Source organism: Ammospiza nelsoni, chromosome 2 (assembly GCF_027579445.1).
Source record: "Ammospiza nelsoni isolate bAmmNel1 chromosome 2, bAmmNel1.pri, whole genome shotgun sequence".
Classification (NCBI taxonomy): domain Eukaryota; kingdom Metazoa; phylum Chordata; class Aves; order Passeriformes; family Passerellidae; genus Ammospiza; species Ammospiza nelsoni.
The window spans coordinates 86,642,733-86,658,509 of NC_080634.1; the positions used below are offsets into that span (position 1 = coordinate 86,642,733).

The 15,777-nt window shown below is 41.4% G+C and overlaps 1 protein-coding gene across 2 annotated transcripts; it reads right to left on the reverse strand.

The window, feature by feature from the left end:
• Nucleotides 1-1,630: 1,630 nt before the first annotated feature.
• On the reverse strand, nt 1,631-14,904 carry NIPA2 (NIPA magnesium transporter 2). 2 transcript variants are annotated; one of them, XM_059492217.1, is made up of 9 exons: nt 14,695-14,904; nt 11,646-11,702; nt 9,854-10,016; nt 7,805-7,868; nt 7,231-7,446; nt 5,107-5,163; nt 4,237-4,327; nt 3,535-3,695; nt 1,631-2,615 (listed from the first exon to the last, which is right to left on the reverse strand). In XM_059492217.1, exons 5-9 carry the CDS (start codon nt 7,367-7,369, stop codon nt 1,978-1,980), a joined length of 1,086 nt encoding a protein of 361 aa, XP_059348200.1. In that variant the 5' UTR covers nt 7,370-7,446; nt 7,805-7,868; nt 9,854-10,016; nt 11,646-11,702; nt 14,695-14,904; the 3' UTR covers nt 1,631-1,977. The 2 variants fall into 2 exon arrangements, with proteins under 2 accessions (XP_059348200.1, XP_059348192.1); XM_059492209.1 differs by lacking the exon at nt 9,854-10,016.
• Between the last annotated feature and the right edge of the window lie 873 nt (nt 14,905-15,777).

A 15,777-nucleotide genomic window follows, 5' to 3' on the forward strand; every position in this document is an offset into this window, starting at 1 on the left:
AGGAGAGAAATTAACTGAAATTTCCTCAGCAAAATATTATGGACATTTTCCAGGCAATCTATCAGCAAGTTTCCACAATCCCAGGTTTCCCCAGGACATCTGTGCTTGAGAGCTGCCATTCTGGAGTGGTGTCTGTCGTGGTGAGAGTGCACACAAGGCTGCCCGGTGTGTGGGAGACACGAGTCAGAAGCACTCGTGCTTTGTTACACCAGCTCATTGCAGGATTTCTTTTACAAGGTGCTTTACAGATGATTTTCTTTAAGAAACAGTCTTTTAGTTCACAGAACACTTTTGGTCAGCCAGATGCTTCCCTGTGCTTCCAGTTAAGCAAATGAACAACTTTCCTAATTTGCTGACATCCTCATTGGTTTAAGGATGTCTCATACATCTGAGGTTTTGGCTCAGCACTGGTGCAGAAATGGTTAATTAATGAAGCCTGATTTTGTTTAAGAACTATTTAAAAAGAACTAATCATTATGTGAATAATTTCTAATTCTTACCAGTTAACTTTCAGCAGTAAGAGAATTGGTCCCTTAACATCTTAAAACTGCTATTAAATACATATTTTATGATCACTGAGGGGGAAAAAAGTTTAAGACAATTCAGACATTAGTCCTAGGAGATGTTTGTTTCCCATTTTTATAATGTAAATTTTTATTATTTTTCAAAAAGGATTATAGACTTGATAGGAACTAAATATTCTTTATCTAGTATAACCTTTCCTACCTAAAAGAAAAAATGCAGCAAGGTGCACAAAAGGTGTAACTTTTCCATTTCCAATTAGTTCTGAGCAAAAACGTTTTTCTTGTTTGACACCTTCACCCTTCCTGTATGTTATGACACATAAGGAAGGCAGCAGTATTTTGTTTCATAGGTGGTAACTTGGGGATTTCTGTCCTAGGAAAAAATCTTAATTTCTCTTAAACACTGAGCACTAAACCTGACAATATTGAGCAGTAACTATTAGTCTCTGTCCCAAGTATTTCCAACTTTCACATGCATAATAGAAAATTCTTATAAAACCTTCTTCCCTAATTTTTATTTTCTGCCTTTAGTAAAGTGAATTACCACCTACCTGCCTCACCCCTCCCCCCCCCTTTTTTTTGAAGCAATGTCATTAATGTTTCATTATTTTGGTTATTTTTGAAAATGTCAGGGTCACAGCAAACAAAACAGCAATTCTGTGAGTTCAAGCTGTAACATCAGGAATACAGAACAGGTTTGCAGAGCCAGGGCAGCATGGTGCAGCACAGACAGAACCTGACCTCTGTTACAGAAGAGGGAGCAGCTTCTCTGGCTACTAGTAATGATTCAAATCCTTCCTTCTGCTTAAACTGCCATAGCAGGAGCTACCATCTCGCCTATCCATGCAGAACACAAGCTCCTGCCTTCCTCTTTCTGCCAGCCTGTTACTCTGATTTGGTAAAGTTGGGGCTTTTTGATGCAAATCCAGCAAGTTTTGCATACAGCTTTACCTAACCAGTATTTTCAAAGGATCAGTTGTGCTTGGTTGTAGCCTTCCCTTTTCTCTTTACAAACTGGGACAGGAGTAGTTGCTGCAGCTCCTGTTTCAGTATGGTTACAGTCACTCCATGGGCACAGGTACAAAGGATTCAGGTTTGCTGCAACCTTTTTACCACCAATGCAGAAATAAAGCCATTTATTTTTGATAAAATTGTAATTAGTGCAATACATCTTAAAAACAGAAGAATGAAATGAAAGTATTTACACATAACTTAAGCAACAAAACCAATTGTGGTCTGAGGTCATTTTAGTACTTTTTAAAGTAAAAGTAAGGCAAATAAAAAACATTTCAGTGTTCTTTATCCAAACAAATCAAACTCAAAAATCAACGATTGTCTACACATACTGTTAAAAAGTACATGACTTTCCAGACAAGCTCAGACATTTCACAGCAGGAAAAAAAAAATCCAGGGTTACAGAATTGTTCTTTTCTTAAGTAACACGTAGATATTTTCAGAAAGCTGACAGGCTTCCATTTCTTCTGGCTGAGAGACTCTCAGTGGATTGCATTTCACCTAGGCAGGCAGAACTTTCTTCATCATCATTAAAGCTGTCATATGTGCTCAGCAAAGTGCCATTGGCTGCTCTGTCATCCTTCCGCAGAGAGAGGGGCAGGTTTGCTAGGGTGAAGTTAACATCTTTGAAGGCATGCAATAAAAAGATCCCCACAATAATTGTCAGGAAGCCACTGAAGGTGCCAATAATGTCATCAGCCGCCATGTGCTGCCATTCCTTGAAGAGGATGGCAGAACAAGTTAAAACAGATGTGGTGAAGATTACATAATATATTGGAGTCACTATTGAAGTGTTGAATATATCCAGAGCCCTGTTCAAATAGTTGATCTGAGTGCTCACACAGACAGTAAGGCTTAGCAGCAGAATCCAAGACAATGGATGCTTCAGCACTGGTTTTCCTGCAAAAAGTTCCTTTATAGCAATGCCCAGACCTTTGACACAGGAGACTGATAAGGCTCCAATTACAGAGCAAATTGTTATGTACACGAGAATGTTGGTCTGTCCATGGCGAGGTCCCACCACACAGATTAGAATTAAAGACACAATGACAACGAGCGTTGCGAACACCACAAAACCTGTGGTTGGAGGAAAAAAAAATCTTGTTATTTATAGACACTAATGGACACAATTGTTACTTATGGACTCTATTTATCAGAAGTATTTTTCAGAAGTATTTATCTTAGAGGTACAGGGAAAACACTAATTAACAATGGGACTGACTCAGCTTAAACAGAAGAGTTCAGGATGTTTCTCATTATTCCTCCAGCATCACAGTTTAGATGATTTCAAAGTGAGCAAGCCAAAACAAAGGCTGTACCTCAGGCATGCTGTATTACCTTTACCAGTCTATTGGCAAGACTACTATAGGATTAGATTGCTGAACTGCTTTACACCCAAACTCTGAGGTGTAGATGCCACTGGAAACAGGCCTGACTCTGAATTGAGTCTTTTTTAGGAGATGATATATTTTGGCAGATTGCTATACTCATCAGCAGATTTCCAACAATTAGGTCATTCCTTAAGAACAACTTTTTAATTTCTGTGCTATTTTCTCATGTTTAAGATGAGAATTGCCTTTGTATAAACAGTATTTTGCACACATGCATTTGTGAGTGCCTCATCTTCCATGTAGGCATAGCAGCTCATCTCTTAAGATTTTACTTCTCAGAAGGCACCACAACACCTACCTTTTCACTTTAAGGACAGCTCAAAGTTTGGCTTAGAGATGACACACTTCAAGCAAAATTTATAGAAATTTTGTTTATCCACCTGTGCTGCTGCATTTGTTTAAACTATCACGTCAGTGGTTGCCATCAAGGCACTTTATTCAAGGCCAGACAAGTTAATCTTGCCATCATGCAAAGCTCCCTATAGAATTATGTTACAGAATTCAAATCTCTGCTTCATTTGGACTTGTCTACAAAGCAGCAGTAATGAAACTATAAAATGAAGAAATGATGGGCTGTGTACAGCTCAAGCCAGTATTTTTCTTACCTGGATCACCTAGTTTGTGAGACATTTCATCCAAAGTTTCTACCTCTTCCTCTTGTGGAGCATGAATTACCATCACAGTTGATCCCAGTATACTTAACAAACATCCTATTTTTCCATGTAAATTAAGTTTTTCATTTAAAAAGAAGGATGACAGAATGGCACTAAGAAATAAAAAAGGCATCAACAAATATGGGATTAGTAATAATTATTTGCTCATCAAGTTACAGATTGTTTTGACTGTACAAGTCAGTTGCATATACAACCTGCAGCTTAAAAATAGCTATTTTCTATCTTGAGATATTTGCTGTGGACAGAACTACCTGTTAGTATTTGGCATCTCTGCCCAGAACCGCTTTTTTATGTTGCCTGCCAAAAAAATGTGGTATCTAAGAACTTGCAAAAATAATTTTACTAAGACAAAAATCTTTACGTAGGAATGAAAACACTGCTCTGCTGTGATCACCATATTTTTGAAATGTAGAAGACAATAGCTTTTTCCAGAGATGGACATGTAGATGCATTGCTAGAACCCTTTTGTATCATAGCGACTATGTATTTGGAGAAACTTAAGTTACTCCTGATGTTTATAAGCACTCTGTTGTTAAGAGTGCATTTATTACAGCATAGTTCAGTGACATATTTCTAAAGAAATATTTTACTTTTCTGTCTCAAGTCACTCTGCTTTCTGTTAGTGTTTCTTACCTTACAAGAACACTGAGAGCTCCCAGAGGAGTCACTAATGTAGCTGGTGCAAAAGCATAGGCAGCAAAGTTCGCTACTTCTCCAGCTCCCACTGCAGAGGAACAGCAATTAAAACCCAGGAGTCAGGCTCATGCAACAAACCTCTGATCAGGGCAAGGAAGTGCCCACAGTGTTCATGCACACACAAACATGCAGCAAGGGAAAAATGCAAAATTCTACTGACAGCATTCAGCTAACAGTACTAGCAGAACACACCCCTGCCCCTTACCCCACTATTAAATTTTAAAAGCAGGCTGTGGAACTACATACAACAGGTGTTAGAATTAATGGATTCGACCAAATCAGAAGGTGTTTTATTTTAGTGTCTGTGCTGTAGCTCTCCAGCCTGCCAGCTTGACTCATGAAGTTCTGCATGGAGAAATCTGCAATAGCAGATATAGCACAGCACATACAGTAAGCCAGTTACCTGAATACACACAGTAACTTGAGAGTTCAAGCAATGAAAAAAATTAAGAAAACGCATAATCCCAAAATAAGCTTCCCTTCAAAAAATCCTATATATCTAAGCACTTCTCTGCTAAGACAAAAACCAGAATGCATATGGGTAGCAAAGACAAAACCAATGTCTGCCTAGTTCCACTGCACAAAGAGGGCAGTTACATCAAAGGAAGAGCTTCTGATGTAAGAGAAGTTACATTAAAATCTGAACTGCATCCATCAAATCACCAGGCGACATTACTATGTATTGCAGAAACCCAATCTCTTTCCCCTTTGTGTAACCATGCTGCCATTTGTGGCATAGTTGTTTATTAAAATTTTTTAATGCAGATTGTATTTTTGACACCTAGATGAATAATTTTTGATACTTACTTGAAAGAAGTCCAGCCCACCACAGCCATTCCTTAAGGTATGCATGACCTCCTTGACCTAAAATTGAAAGAACATTGGCTATTCCACTAAAAATGTTGACACCCTGTCACTTATAACACTGCCATGACTTAAAATAATTTTTGCAACCCATGCCCTTAAAAACATGAGCAGCCTTTTGGTACCTAGGCTCTCTAGGTAAAAGGGTTGAAATCAAAGCATCTTCAGTTTCTGATGTGCCTGTGCCTCCTACAACCAGTTATTTCATTTTTTTTGTGTTAGAAATGGCACTGATGATTATATCTGCATTACCCTGAGAAACAGGGTTCTTTCAAATCACTGAAATTACATGAAAAGCCAAGTTATGTGTTTCTTACCAAGACTGCTGCTCTGCAGAAATTGTACATGGTTTGTATGTGGTTGATTACATGTGCAAGCATCGTATTTTCTCATTCCAAACCAGGGTGCATGAATTATGTATCTCAAGATCAACCATCTTTTAGAAGCAAAGATGACAGGTACTGAATAAAAATATTCAGAGTCTACCTTCTGAATCATCTGAGGATGGTGCAACTGTCCTACCTAAATTTATCTTTCAATTTCAAACCATTGCCCCTCATCTTGTCAATAGAGGCCCTGGTCAAAACCAAACCAAAACCAAATCTCATCTCTCTGTCCTTTTTATAAGTCCCCTTTAGGTACTGGAAGGTGCTATAAGGTGTCCCAACATCTTTTTCTTCTCTAAGTTTAACAATCCCAACTCTGTCAGTCTATCCTCAGAAGTGTTCTGTCCCCTTGATCATTCTCATGGCCCTTCTCTGGACTTGCTCCAACATGTCCATGTCCTTCCCATGCTGGGGATTCTGGAGCTGGATGCAGCACTGCAGGTGGGCTCTCACCAGAGCAGAGCAGAGGGGCACAATTCCCTCCCTTGCCCTGCTGGTCACACTTGATTTGGACACATTTGGCTTTCTGGGCTGTGAGTGCACATTGCTGGGGCACATCCAGCCTCTCATGTGCCAGCATGTCCAAGCCCTTCTGGGCAGGGCTGCTCTCCATCTGTCCATCCCCCAGGCTGTGTTGATCCTGGAGCTTGGCCTGACCCAGGTGCAGCACCTTGCTCTGGTTCCTGTTGAGCCTCCTGAGGTTTGCACAGACCCACTCCCCAAGCCCATCCAGATCCCTCTGGATGCCACTTCCTTCTCTCTAGAGCATCAACTGCCCCCCTCAGCTCAGTGTGGTCCACAGCCCTGCTGCCAGCACACTCAGTCTGTGTCACTGATGAGGATATTTAATAGCATTGCTTCCAGTATGAACCCTTGAGGTGCACTACTCATCACACTCAGTTACTGCACGTGACTTTTAGTTTTCTAAAACAATCTTCTGACGCCCAAATATTACCGCGCCTGTGTGGGTCGCAGCTGGTGAGAGAGAGATGGTGAATCTTGTTTCTTGAATCAGAAGGCTGGATTTATTAAGATATTATATATAATACATTATTACTATACTAATAGAATATAGAGAGAGGTTTGCAGAGCAGCTAGGCTAGGCTAGGAATAGATAGAAAAGAATCCACAACAAAGTTGTGCTCAAGGACTGAGTCCCTGGCTTACACTTTGTGATTGGCCCTTAATTATAAACAAAGAAAATGAGCCAATCAAGGTGCGTCCCATTGCATTCCACAGCAGCTGATAATAATTGTTTACCTTGTCTTCCAAGGCCTCTGGCCTCCAGAAGACACAGAAATCCGAAAGAAAGGATTTCTGTGGAGAAATGTCTGTGACACCCAAACATGGTTAAAACTCTCTTAAATTCACTCATTCAGAAGCACAGACATAGTTAAGAGTGCTGCTTGCAATTTGCAAGTACAATTTAGACTTACCTGACATACAAAGTGTCCCCAGAGGGCATTACATATGCATTAAATAGCATGTGTCACACACAGAGTTAAGGGTATCTGACACCAGAGAAAAAGCACACCGGCTCTGTTTTAGGTTTCATACACATGTAACAAAAACCCAAGAAAGTCAAAACAAGATCATTAGTTTGATGAACTAATGAACAGAAGCAACCTTCTGTTAAACAGCAAAATCTAAACATGAGCAATTTATTACAAGATGTATTTACCTGCTCTCATGGAGCCTTTCCTGGCTAACCGGAGCAGACCTTTCTTTTTCAGGATGAAACTCCCTCCAATGAAAATGCTGGAACTCATGGCCAACACCAGACCAATACAGAAGTCATACTTCCCACGAGTTTGGCTCATCTCGTAAACTACTGAACACTGTCACATTGATCAACGAGGAGTAGAGCTTCTGATACTCAACAAAAAATGATGCAACACTGAAACATGAGCAAAAATCACATTAGATTTAAGCTGGCAGAAAAAGGTGCTGTATAGGAAAATCTTCAACAGCTCATGTGACTGGTTCTCCTGCAAGTGGCTTCTGCAAGGAGTGGTTAGCAAAAAAAAAAAAAAGGCAATCTGAAGCATGTATAAGCTTGCACTAAGGATGAGTAACTAATAAGTCTGAACACAGAGAAGGAAGAGTTTCTGACCTGGTATATAAAACTGAAACCCAAACAAAAATTCCTTGAGAAACATTAGGGACATTTTACAAATATGTAATTTATTTTTCTTTTCATTGAGTATGCAAATCTGTGTCTGGCACACCATGATACTGACCAAAAAATGACTTACATTGAAATCAGTCTGTAATAGAGTTTGAGAACAGTCGCAGCAGCATTTCTTCCATATAAACTCCCTAGAAAAATGAAAGACACTATTAGAAGGATGTTTAATTATATAGCCATTTTCATCATACAAACAATCCTGCACATGCAATTTCTCTTTAACAGGACAATCTGGCAAGAAATAAGTCTTTTGTTAAATTATTTTACACAGTTTCCCATACTTGTATGAAGCACCTTTCAATATTAATTTTCCCTGTACTTTCATGCTTTCAACTTTGATTAATTTGCTATACCTCTAGGAAAACGTAACAGAGAGCTACTGGTAGGTTACCATTAAAACTGAGCACAGATCCTCTTACTTGCATCCAGTTAGGCTGTGAAAATGCAGAGGAAAACAATAAGCACTCAACATAGCAATACTCAAAATGCTGTATGAGCCACAGCTCAAAATTCTCAAATCCACTTCCCTTAATCCTTGCACAGAAATTTTTAATATCTTATTTTGTAGGGGAAACTAAGTAAATGACCTACAAGAGAGTGCTTTCACTTTCTATAAAATAAACTAGATTCTTGCATGACATAAAACCACCTAAAAAATAAAACCAAGAAAGACAATTCATCAGTGTGTGAGACAGACCAAACCCAGCCACTTCACCAGCTCCATAAAATATCATCCTGGTTTTAAATTCAAACAGGATTTTCAGTCCCTTGAAGAAGTTTTTTAATGCAAGGAAAAGACATAAGATTTTGTGGCTGTTCTCTGCACCATCTGTTGTAGCAGGTGTAAGGCACTCTGTTCAGGTAATCGAGCTAAGAATGTTCTTCCAACTCCAGCTGGTGCAAAATGTGACAGTGGTACAGCATCACCTGGGGGAGGAGGGACTGGTTTTGCAAAGCTTTATGCTTTACCAGTTTTTTCAACATTTGCTACATTAGCTATATTATTAATGGGATTATTTTCACTGGTGTGGCTTTTTACTAAAAGACAACTCTCCATATTGGCAAAGCCACTATTTTTTTCCCTGCTCTCCCTGGCTTTCATACCTTCACCTACACTGACAGAGGAAAAGAGCATCAGTTAGTCCCATCCTGACACTTTCCACCCACTGCATTCCAGAAACAAGGGAAAAGCACAGGCTGCTTTTCTTTGCAGCAGAGGAAAAATGTGATTGCAGAAGAATGAAGAACCTTGTGTGCTCACAGGTAATTTTATGAATTTAGACTTGAAAAGAATGCTACACTTCAAAGCTAGTATTTCTACTTTCCCCCATGTCCCAAATATGCTGAAGTGCCCTGTCAACCACTTTGTTAACCTTGTAAACAACTCAAATCTCAACCACTTAAATTGCACAAATTCAGACAAATTACTGCTAGCTCTTCCCATCACATTTATTTGTCCTCACAGACACAGCCAGTCCCATTGTTACTCTGGCTGGGCTGCCTTACTTCCACCTAAGGTTTATTCAGATGTCTACAGTTGCAGACACATGTCACACAGTCATGGTGGACCCAGCTTCCCTCTGAAGAGATCTGGTTCCCTCTGTATAGAGCAGATATTATTTGCATGTGCAGAACTGACATGTGGAAGGTCAAAGCAGTACCAGGCATTAGGAGGTTTACAATTTAGGAAATCAGGACTTTAATTCTAACCCTAAGACTTACTGAAAGGAGAACTAATGCATGCTTATAAATATAATCAAGAAAAAATATCTATGGGCATGAGAAAATGCCATGAAATGAGCAGTTCTGGAATAAATAACGCCTCTCATGTTTCTGCCTTGGGACATGCCAAAGCTGTTGCATTCCAGCAGCCAGGGCCACTACTAGGTTATAAACAGAGAAAAGCCAGAAAATGTAGGAGTTAAATAAAGCTGGCAGTTGTGCAGTGCTGCAAAGGTTCTCCAATCAAATTCACAGCTGATTTTAACACATAGAACACTTCATCCACTCAAGACCAGCAGTGTCATGGAGGCGTATTGGTTTCCTGCTTCTGCTTTACTTCAGAGAAGTAAAGAAGGGCTGAGACTCTCCTATTCACAGAAACTACAACACCCACCATGCCTCCAAGAGCCACTCGTTAATGAATTGCCCGTGGATCTGCTGGTGTCATGAGTCAGAACTCTCAGTGTGCAACAGTGCAATGACAGATCACACAGGGAGCTGCGTTTGAAGGTTATCAGACACAGATCAATGCAGAAACTTGGAATGTGAAAAAAACACTGTGGGAGATAAACAAATCCAGATCAGCCACAAAGTTATTTTGCTTATTTTCAAGATGTAACCAAATGTATCATGAATGCTAGCAAGATACAGACTCTGGTCTAAAACACAGGATAACAGCTCTTTGCCTCTTTGCTCAGAAGTCATTTTCTCTCAAAAGCAGCATAAACACAGTGCTCCAAAGATGTTACATTTATTGCAGCAAGTGACCTCTACAAATATTCAGAAACATTAAAAGTGGTGTAATAAGAAGTAGTAATATTTTACATTTAAAAGCAGATAAGCATAAGTAAGAATATGGGAGTTACCAGCCAAAGAAAATTAGTATCACTTCCACAAGCTGTACATTGTTTGGAAGCAATAATAAGAGCTGGGAAAGGCAGACATGGTGCATTGTTCCAACTTTGCTTAGTTGGCCACAAGCCCTCTAGAGTTAATAAAAGACTTACAAGAAACAATCTAAATATACACTACATTATTTAAATTCAAGAATCTTTTTTAAAACCTGCTCTTTTCAGCTATGATCAGGATGATGTCATTAAGCAAAAAAATGACCTTAACAGGCCATTTACTTCAACCCTCTGCCATCTACTACATAATTCACTGCTGCTCCTCATTATAGATAATTCAGCCAAGCTTCTCCCACAAAATTCTTGTAAAGGAAACTTCACAAACGTGGCAGCCATGCTGTGATGCCATTAGGAACTCTCATTATCTGATCATCTTCACTTTTACTACCAAATCCCACTGCTGGAAAAAGATAGAAGTCCCTTTATCTTTGAATCCACATATCAACATTACCCTGCAGGTGTCTCCTGCTGTGCCACCCTCTGGGTCCTTTCCCAAAAGCTTTTTTCAAGTGCAATTTCCAAAGCTGTATATAGTACTTCAGCTTGAGTTATTATCACTTCTGCAATAAGTGGTAGACTGTATTTCTTTTTAAACATCCAAATCAGGTGGGTTTTTGAGCCCTTTTTCTGCAGTCACCTACTGTTGAGTAATTTTCAACTTCTCTATCGGTATAACCTCCTACACTTGTATAGCAAATTACTCCTGCCTGGGTGCAATATCTTCCATTTACTCCTATTAAAAAACATCTCTTTTTTTAGAAATGTTTCCTGAAAACATTCAGCCAAGGTTACACACTGGCAATCCTTCCCTGCCCAATGTTACTGATTATTTCTCTGTCTTTTGAGCCAGATCAATAACATTAAACAGCCAAAGATTCAGACATGATGTAAGATTTTTGAACAAAAGCCTGCTTTGACAAGACAATAATACTCTAGGTACAGCCATTCTGCATCTTTTGAACTGTTCTATGGTATTTTACTGTCAATTCTGCTTAAGTTTTATGTTTCTAACATTGGAATTAAGCACCTGTTTAATGCCCTTCTAGCCATAAAGCTTGTCAGGGAAGAAAAGGAGGTTGAATCAACAAGTTGCTTTAACAAATACACACTGACTATTATGTCTCATGTTGCCTGTTATGTGTTCCCTTCTCTTCCACAAACATAAAACTACATGAAGCAAACATTTTCTAACAAAACAGAAATCCAAACAAACATTTCCTAAGAAAACAGAAATCCAAATGTTTGGTGATGAGCCTGTAGACAGCTCATTATACATACCAGTTTTGTTCAGAAATCCAGAGGCATTCACTTCTTAAGTACTTGGAAGTTAGGTTTCTAAAACAGAAATCAAAAATAGCATTAATTGGCATGCTAAGAATTTGGCAAAAATATTATGTCCATTATTTCAAGGCAATTTAATTTTCATGCATGACACACAAGACCATGTCCAATCTATGCTTTAAAAAGGAAGATTTTATTTCAGAATAGTTTGAATATTTGAATTTCAGAATGTTTTGAATAACAAATCAGTGTGATTTTCGATTTGATCTTCCTTAGATACAGCTTGCCTGAAGCCATAGTTATTTCATCCTTTTGTTTTTCACTTCACAAATCAAAGAAACTAACCTGTGATCTAAGTTATTCTTTGGAAGGTATCATATTAAAGTTGAACTGAAATACTTTCCTAATTCTATCGGTTTCATTCTGTAACTAAAGTGCTAAGGCACTTTTATTGCAAGATAACTAATATCAAGTTTTAATTATTGGCTTTGACATGGTGAGTTTTCAGAGGATGTTTATATAGAATCACAGAATATGCTGAGTTGAAAGGAACCCACAAGGATCATCAAGTGCAGAGACAGCCCCAAGAAACCCACCCAGTGCCTGAACACACACAGGTTTAAACTCTGTCAGGCTGCTGCTGTGACACTGCCCTGGGGAGCTGTTCCAGTGCCCAACCATACTCTGAGTGAGGATCATTTGTGTAATATCCAACCCAAACCTTCCCTGACACAGCTTCAGGCCAGTCCCTTGGGTCCTGTCACTGGCCACCAGAGAGAAGAGACCAGTGCCTGCCCCTCTGCTTCCCTCATCAGGAAGCTGCAGACCCTGATGAGGTCTGCCCTCAGTCCCCTTTTCTTCAGGCTGAACAGACCAAGTGGCCTCAGCTGCTCCTTATACAGCTTCCCCTCTACCCCCTTCACCACCTTTGCAGCCCTCCTTTGGATACACAGAATGCTGGGGCAGTGGGGAGCCTGAACAGAGAAATTATCTTAGATTACTAAATATACCCCCCAAATATACCTAATTATTAAATGCAAGCCTTCCTCAGTCATGTTCCTTCCACTCACAAACATATCTTTTAAACAGAGGTACAGAGAGAACATTGAAGGACAGGCACAACAGAGTATCCGGATAAAAGAGTTCAAACCTTAGTCATGTGCACCTTTAAAAGGCCAGGATGGATGCACACAGCACCTGCAGATTCTGTACACACTGTTTACGAAACAATATGTTCAGTTTTGTACTGCACATTTGCCCCAATACAGGGTACAGTTTTCCAGCTCTGCCAAAGTTAAAGACTGCCTAAACTTACACACATAATTATTTACATATTACACAGGCAAACTAAAATCATATTTATGTTATATATATGCATATATATATAATGTTAGAGGCACTATCACATGCTCAGAAAGCAAAACATACATCAACTACCCTACAGCTCTCCATTTTAAAAGGTTTAGATAAACTAAGGGGAACATTTTTTAATACTTTACAGCAGATTTCTATTTATAAACCAAAAGCAACAAGCACTTCATCTTATGAAACTAGGAGGAAACAAAAAAATCCACATTAAAAACCTTTTCTTTGTATGTGCTACTTATAGTTATTTAAAAAACACTGACCTTTAATTAAAGCACCTCCACATAAAGTTAAAAGTATCTTCACTATAACAGTGTTATTCATTAACTGAATACAAACTACAGGCAGTGCTTTGCAACTGATACTGCATTGACTGTTTTCAGGGAAAGCTATCAAAATAGACTAAAGATAAGACTTGCCTCATCTTTGCTATACGTGGCACATGAGTTCCACTCTTGTGGGAAGAATAACCAGCACAGGGTCACTGAAGTTCCACCTTTGGTATTTTATATGGGCAGTTTCAAATTTAAGATAATCCAGGAAGGTAAAGTCCGATCTATACATTAGTCACAGCCACTCTTTTGACACGACTGACAACTGATGTAACCTGCTTTCTTGTCACCAGGACTTTATCATCAGAATGAAGTACTTTAACAAAAGCAGAACTAGTGTGAAACTGAATTCTAAATACAATGATACCAACGAAACCTTATGGAACAATTTTCTATCAATGAAGCTGTTACTTTCCGAGGGGAAAAACCCTAACTGTATACAAGGCACTAACTGTATAAAAGGCATTAAGATAGAACCACAGTGACTTACATTTATCACGTTTTCAGTACAAACAATGTTAAAGACATTGTAGTGAAATAGAGAAAATTGACTACTTGAAAAACATTGGAGAAAAACATGGACGAAGGACTTAGATCCAGGCAATATCACACAGTGTATGAATGAACAACAAACTTCACTCTGAATCACAGAATCAACCAGGCTGAAAAGACATGTCAGATGGAGTCACACCCATAACCCAACCACTATGTCAATAGACCTTGGCACTAAGTGCCATGTCCAGTCTTTTCTTACACAGCTCCGAGGACAGTGACTCCACCAGGTACCTCCCTGGTCAACCACTCCAACATCTCATCACCCTGCCTATGAAGAAATTCCCCCCAATCTAAACCTCCCCCCGTCAGCTTAAGACTACAATGAACTACAATGCAAAGCTACGACCACTTTTGCCATGTCAAAATGATGCACCAGGGCTCTGAAGTTCTGAAGGTGCTCTTGGAAGCAGGCTGCACAAGACTCTACCTGGGATAACTCAACCCTGGACCAAACCGAAGACAAACCATTTATCTCCCTGGTTAGCCACACGCACCCCAGGCACGGGCAGAACCTGTGCCTGGATCCCCCTGCTCAGCGGGAGAGCCCCGCAAACAACCCGATTTGGAGCTTTTAACCCCGGCCCTCTCAGACCAAAGCACAAGTTCCCACTACGGAGAGACCACCCTTGGGCACGAATAGCCGGGCTCAGGGCCAGGAGCCCCGCGCCCCCGGCTCGCCCGCTCTCACCCGCAGCGCTCGGCTCTCACCGCGGGCCCGGCGCCGAGCGCTCCGCGGGGAAGCAGCGCCGCCTCCCCCCGTCCCGCGTGCCCCCTCCCGCCTCTCCCGCCGTTACCTGCGGTCACGGCCCTGCTCACATGCCCGCCGGGAGCGGCCAACCAAGAGGAGACGGGGGCGGGGGAGGCCGGAGCGGGCGGCGGGAGGGGCCGGTGCCCGTCCGCTCTAGCGCCATGAGGGGACGGGACAGGACGGGGCGGGAAGGACCGGCAGCGGCAGCGCAAGGCGAGGCGGCGTCCCGGGCCCGTCCGCCCCGCGGTTCCGGCAGCGGCCGCCGGAAGGGGCGCGGCCCGGCCCGAGCTCCGCCCGCCGCGGGTCACATTGCCCTTCCCGCAGCACCGCCTTCCCCGGGCTGGCGGCCATCCCCGGCCCCAGCCCCGCCCGCCGCGGGTCGCATTGCCCTTCCCGCAGCGCCGCCCTCTCCGGGCCGGCGGCCATCCCCGGCCGGGCTCAGTGCCGCCACACCCGCCGGGCTCGCTGCGGCCGCCCTGCCGCCCGGGTAGGTCATTGCCGCCACCCGCCCCTGCCAGCATCCGCGGTGCGCGGATTTTACAGTCACAGAAAATCGTAAAGTCACAGAATGGTTTGGGTCGGAAGGGGACCTCGAAGATCATCCAGTTTCAACCCGCCCTGCCCTGGGTAGGGACTGGGACACCTTCGACTACACCAGCCCCATCCAGCCGGGCCTTTACCACTTCCAGAGATAAGACATCCACAACTTCTCTGGGCAACCTGTTTCAGCTCCTCTTCACCCTCACAGTATGGAATTTTTTTCTAATATCTAATCTAAAACATACCTTCTGTCACTTTGATACCATTTTCTCCTGCACTGTCACTACATAAATAGTTTTGCCCATCTTTCCTGTAAGTTTCCTTCAGGTACTGGAAGGCTGGAAGGCTGCAATTAGGTGACCCCGAAGCCTTCTCTTTTGTAGGCTGAAATAAACACAGGCTGTTTGCCATAAGGGAGAGAGACATTTTACTGGGCCAGGTAAAGGGAATGGTTAATGAATCAATTTAATCCAGGTCATCCCCTCTCAGCACTGCTTTACCCAAACTGCTTTAATCCCATACAAAGTAAATGGATAAATACAGTTACATAAATATTTGTCCTCACACGCAAGGAGTCTTTGAAAGTCCT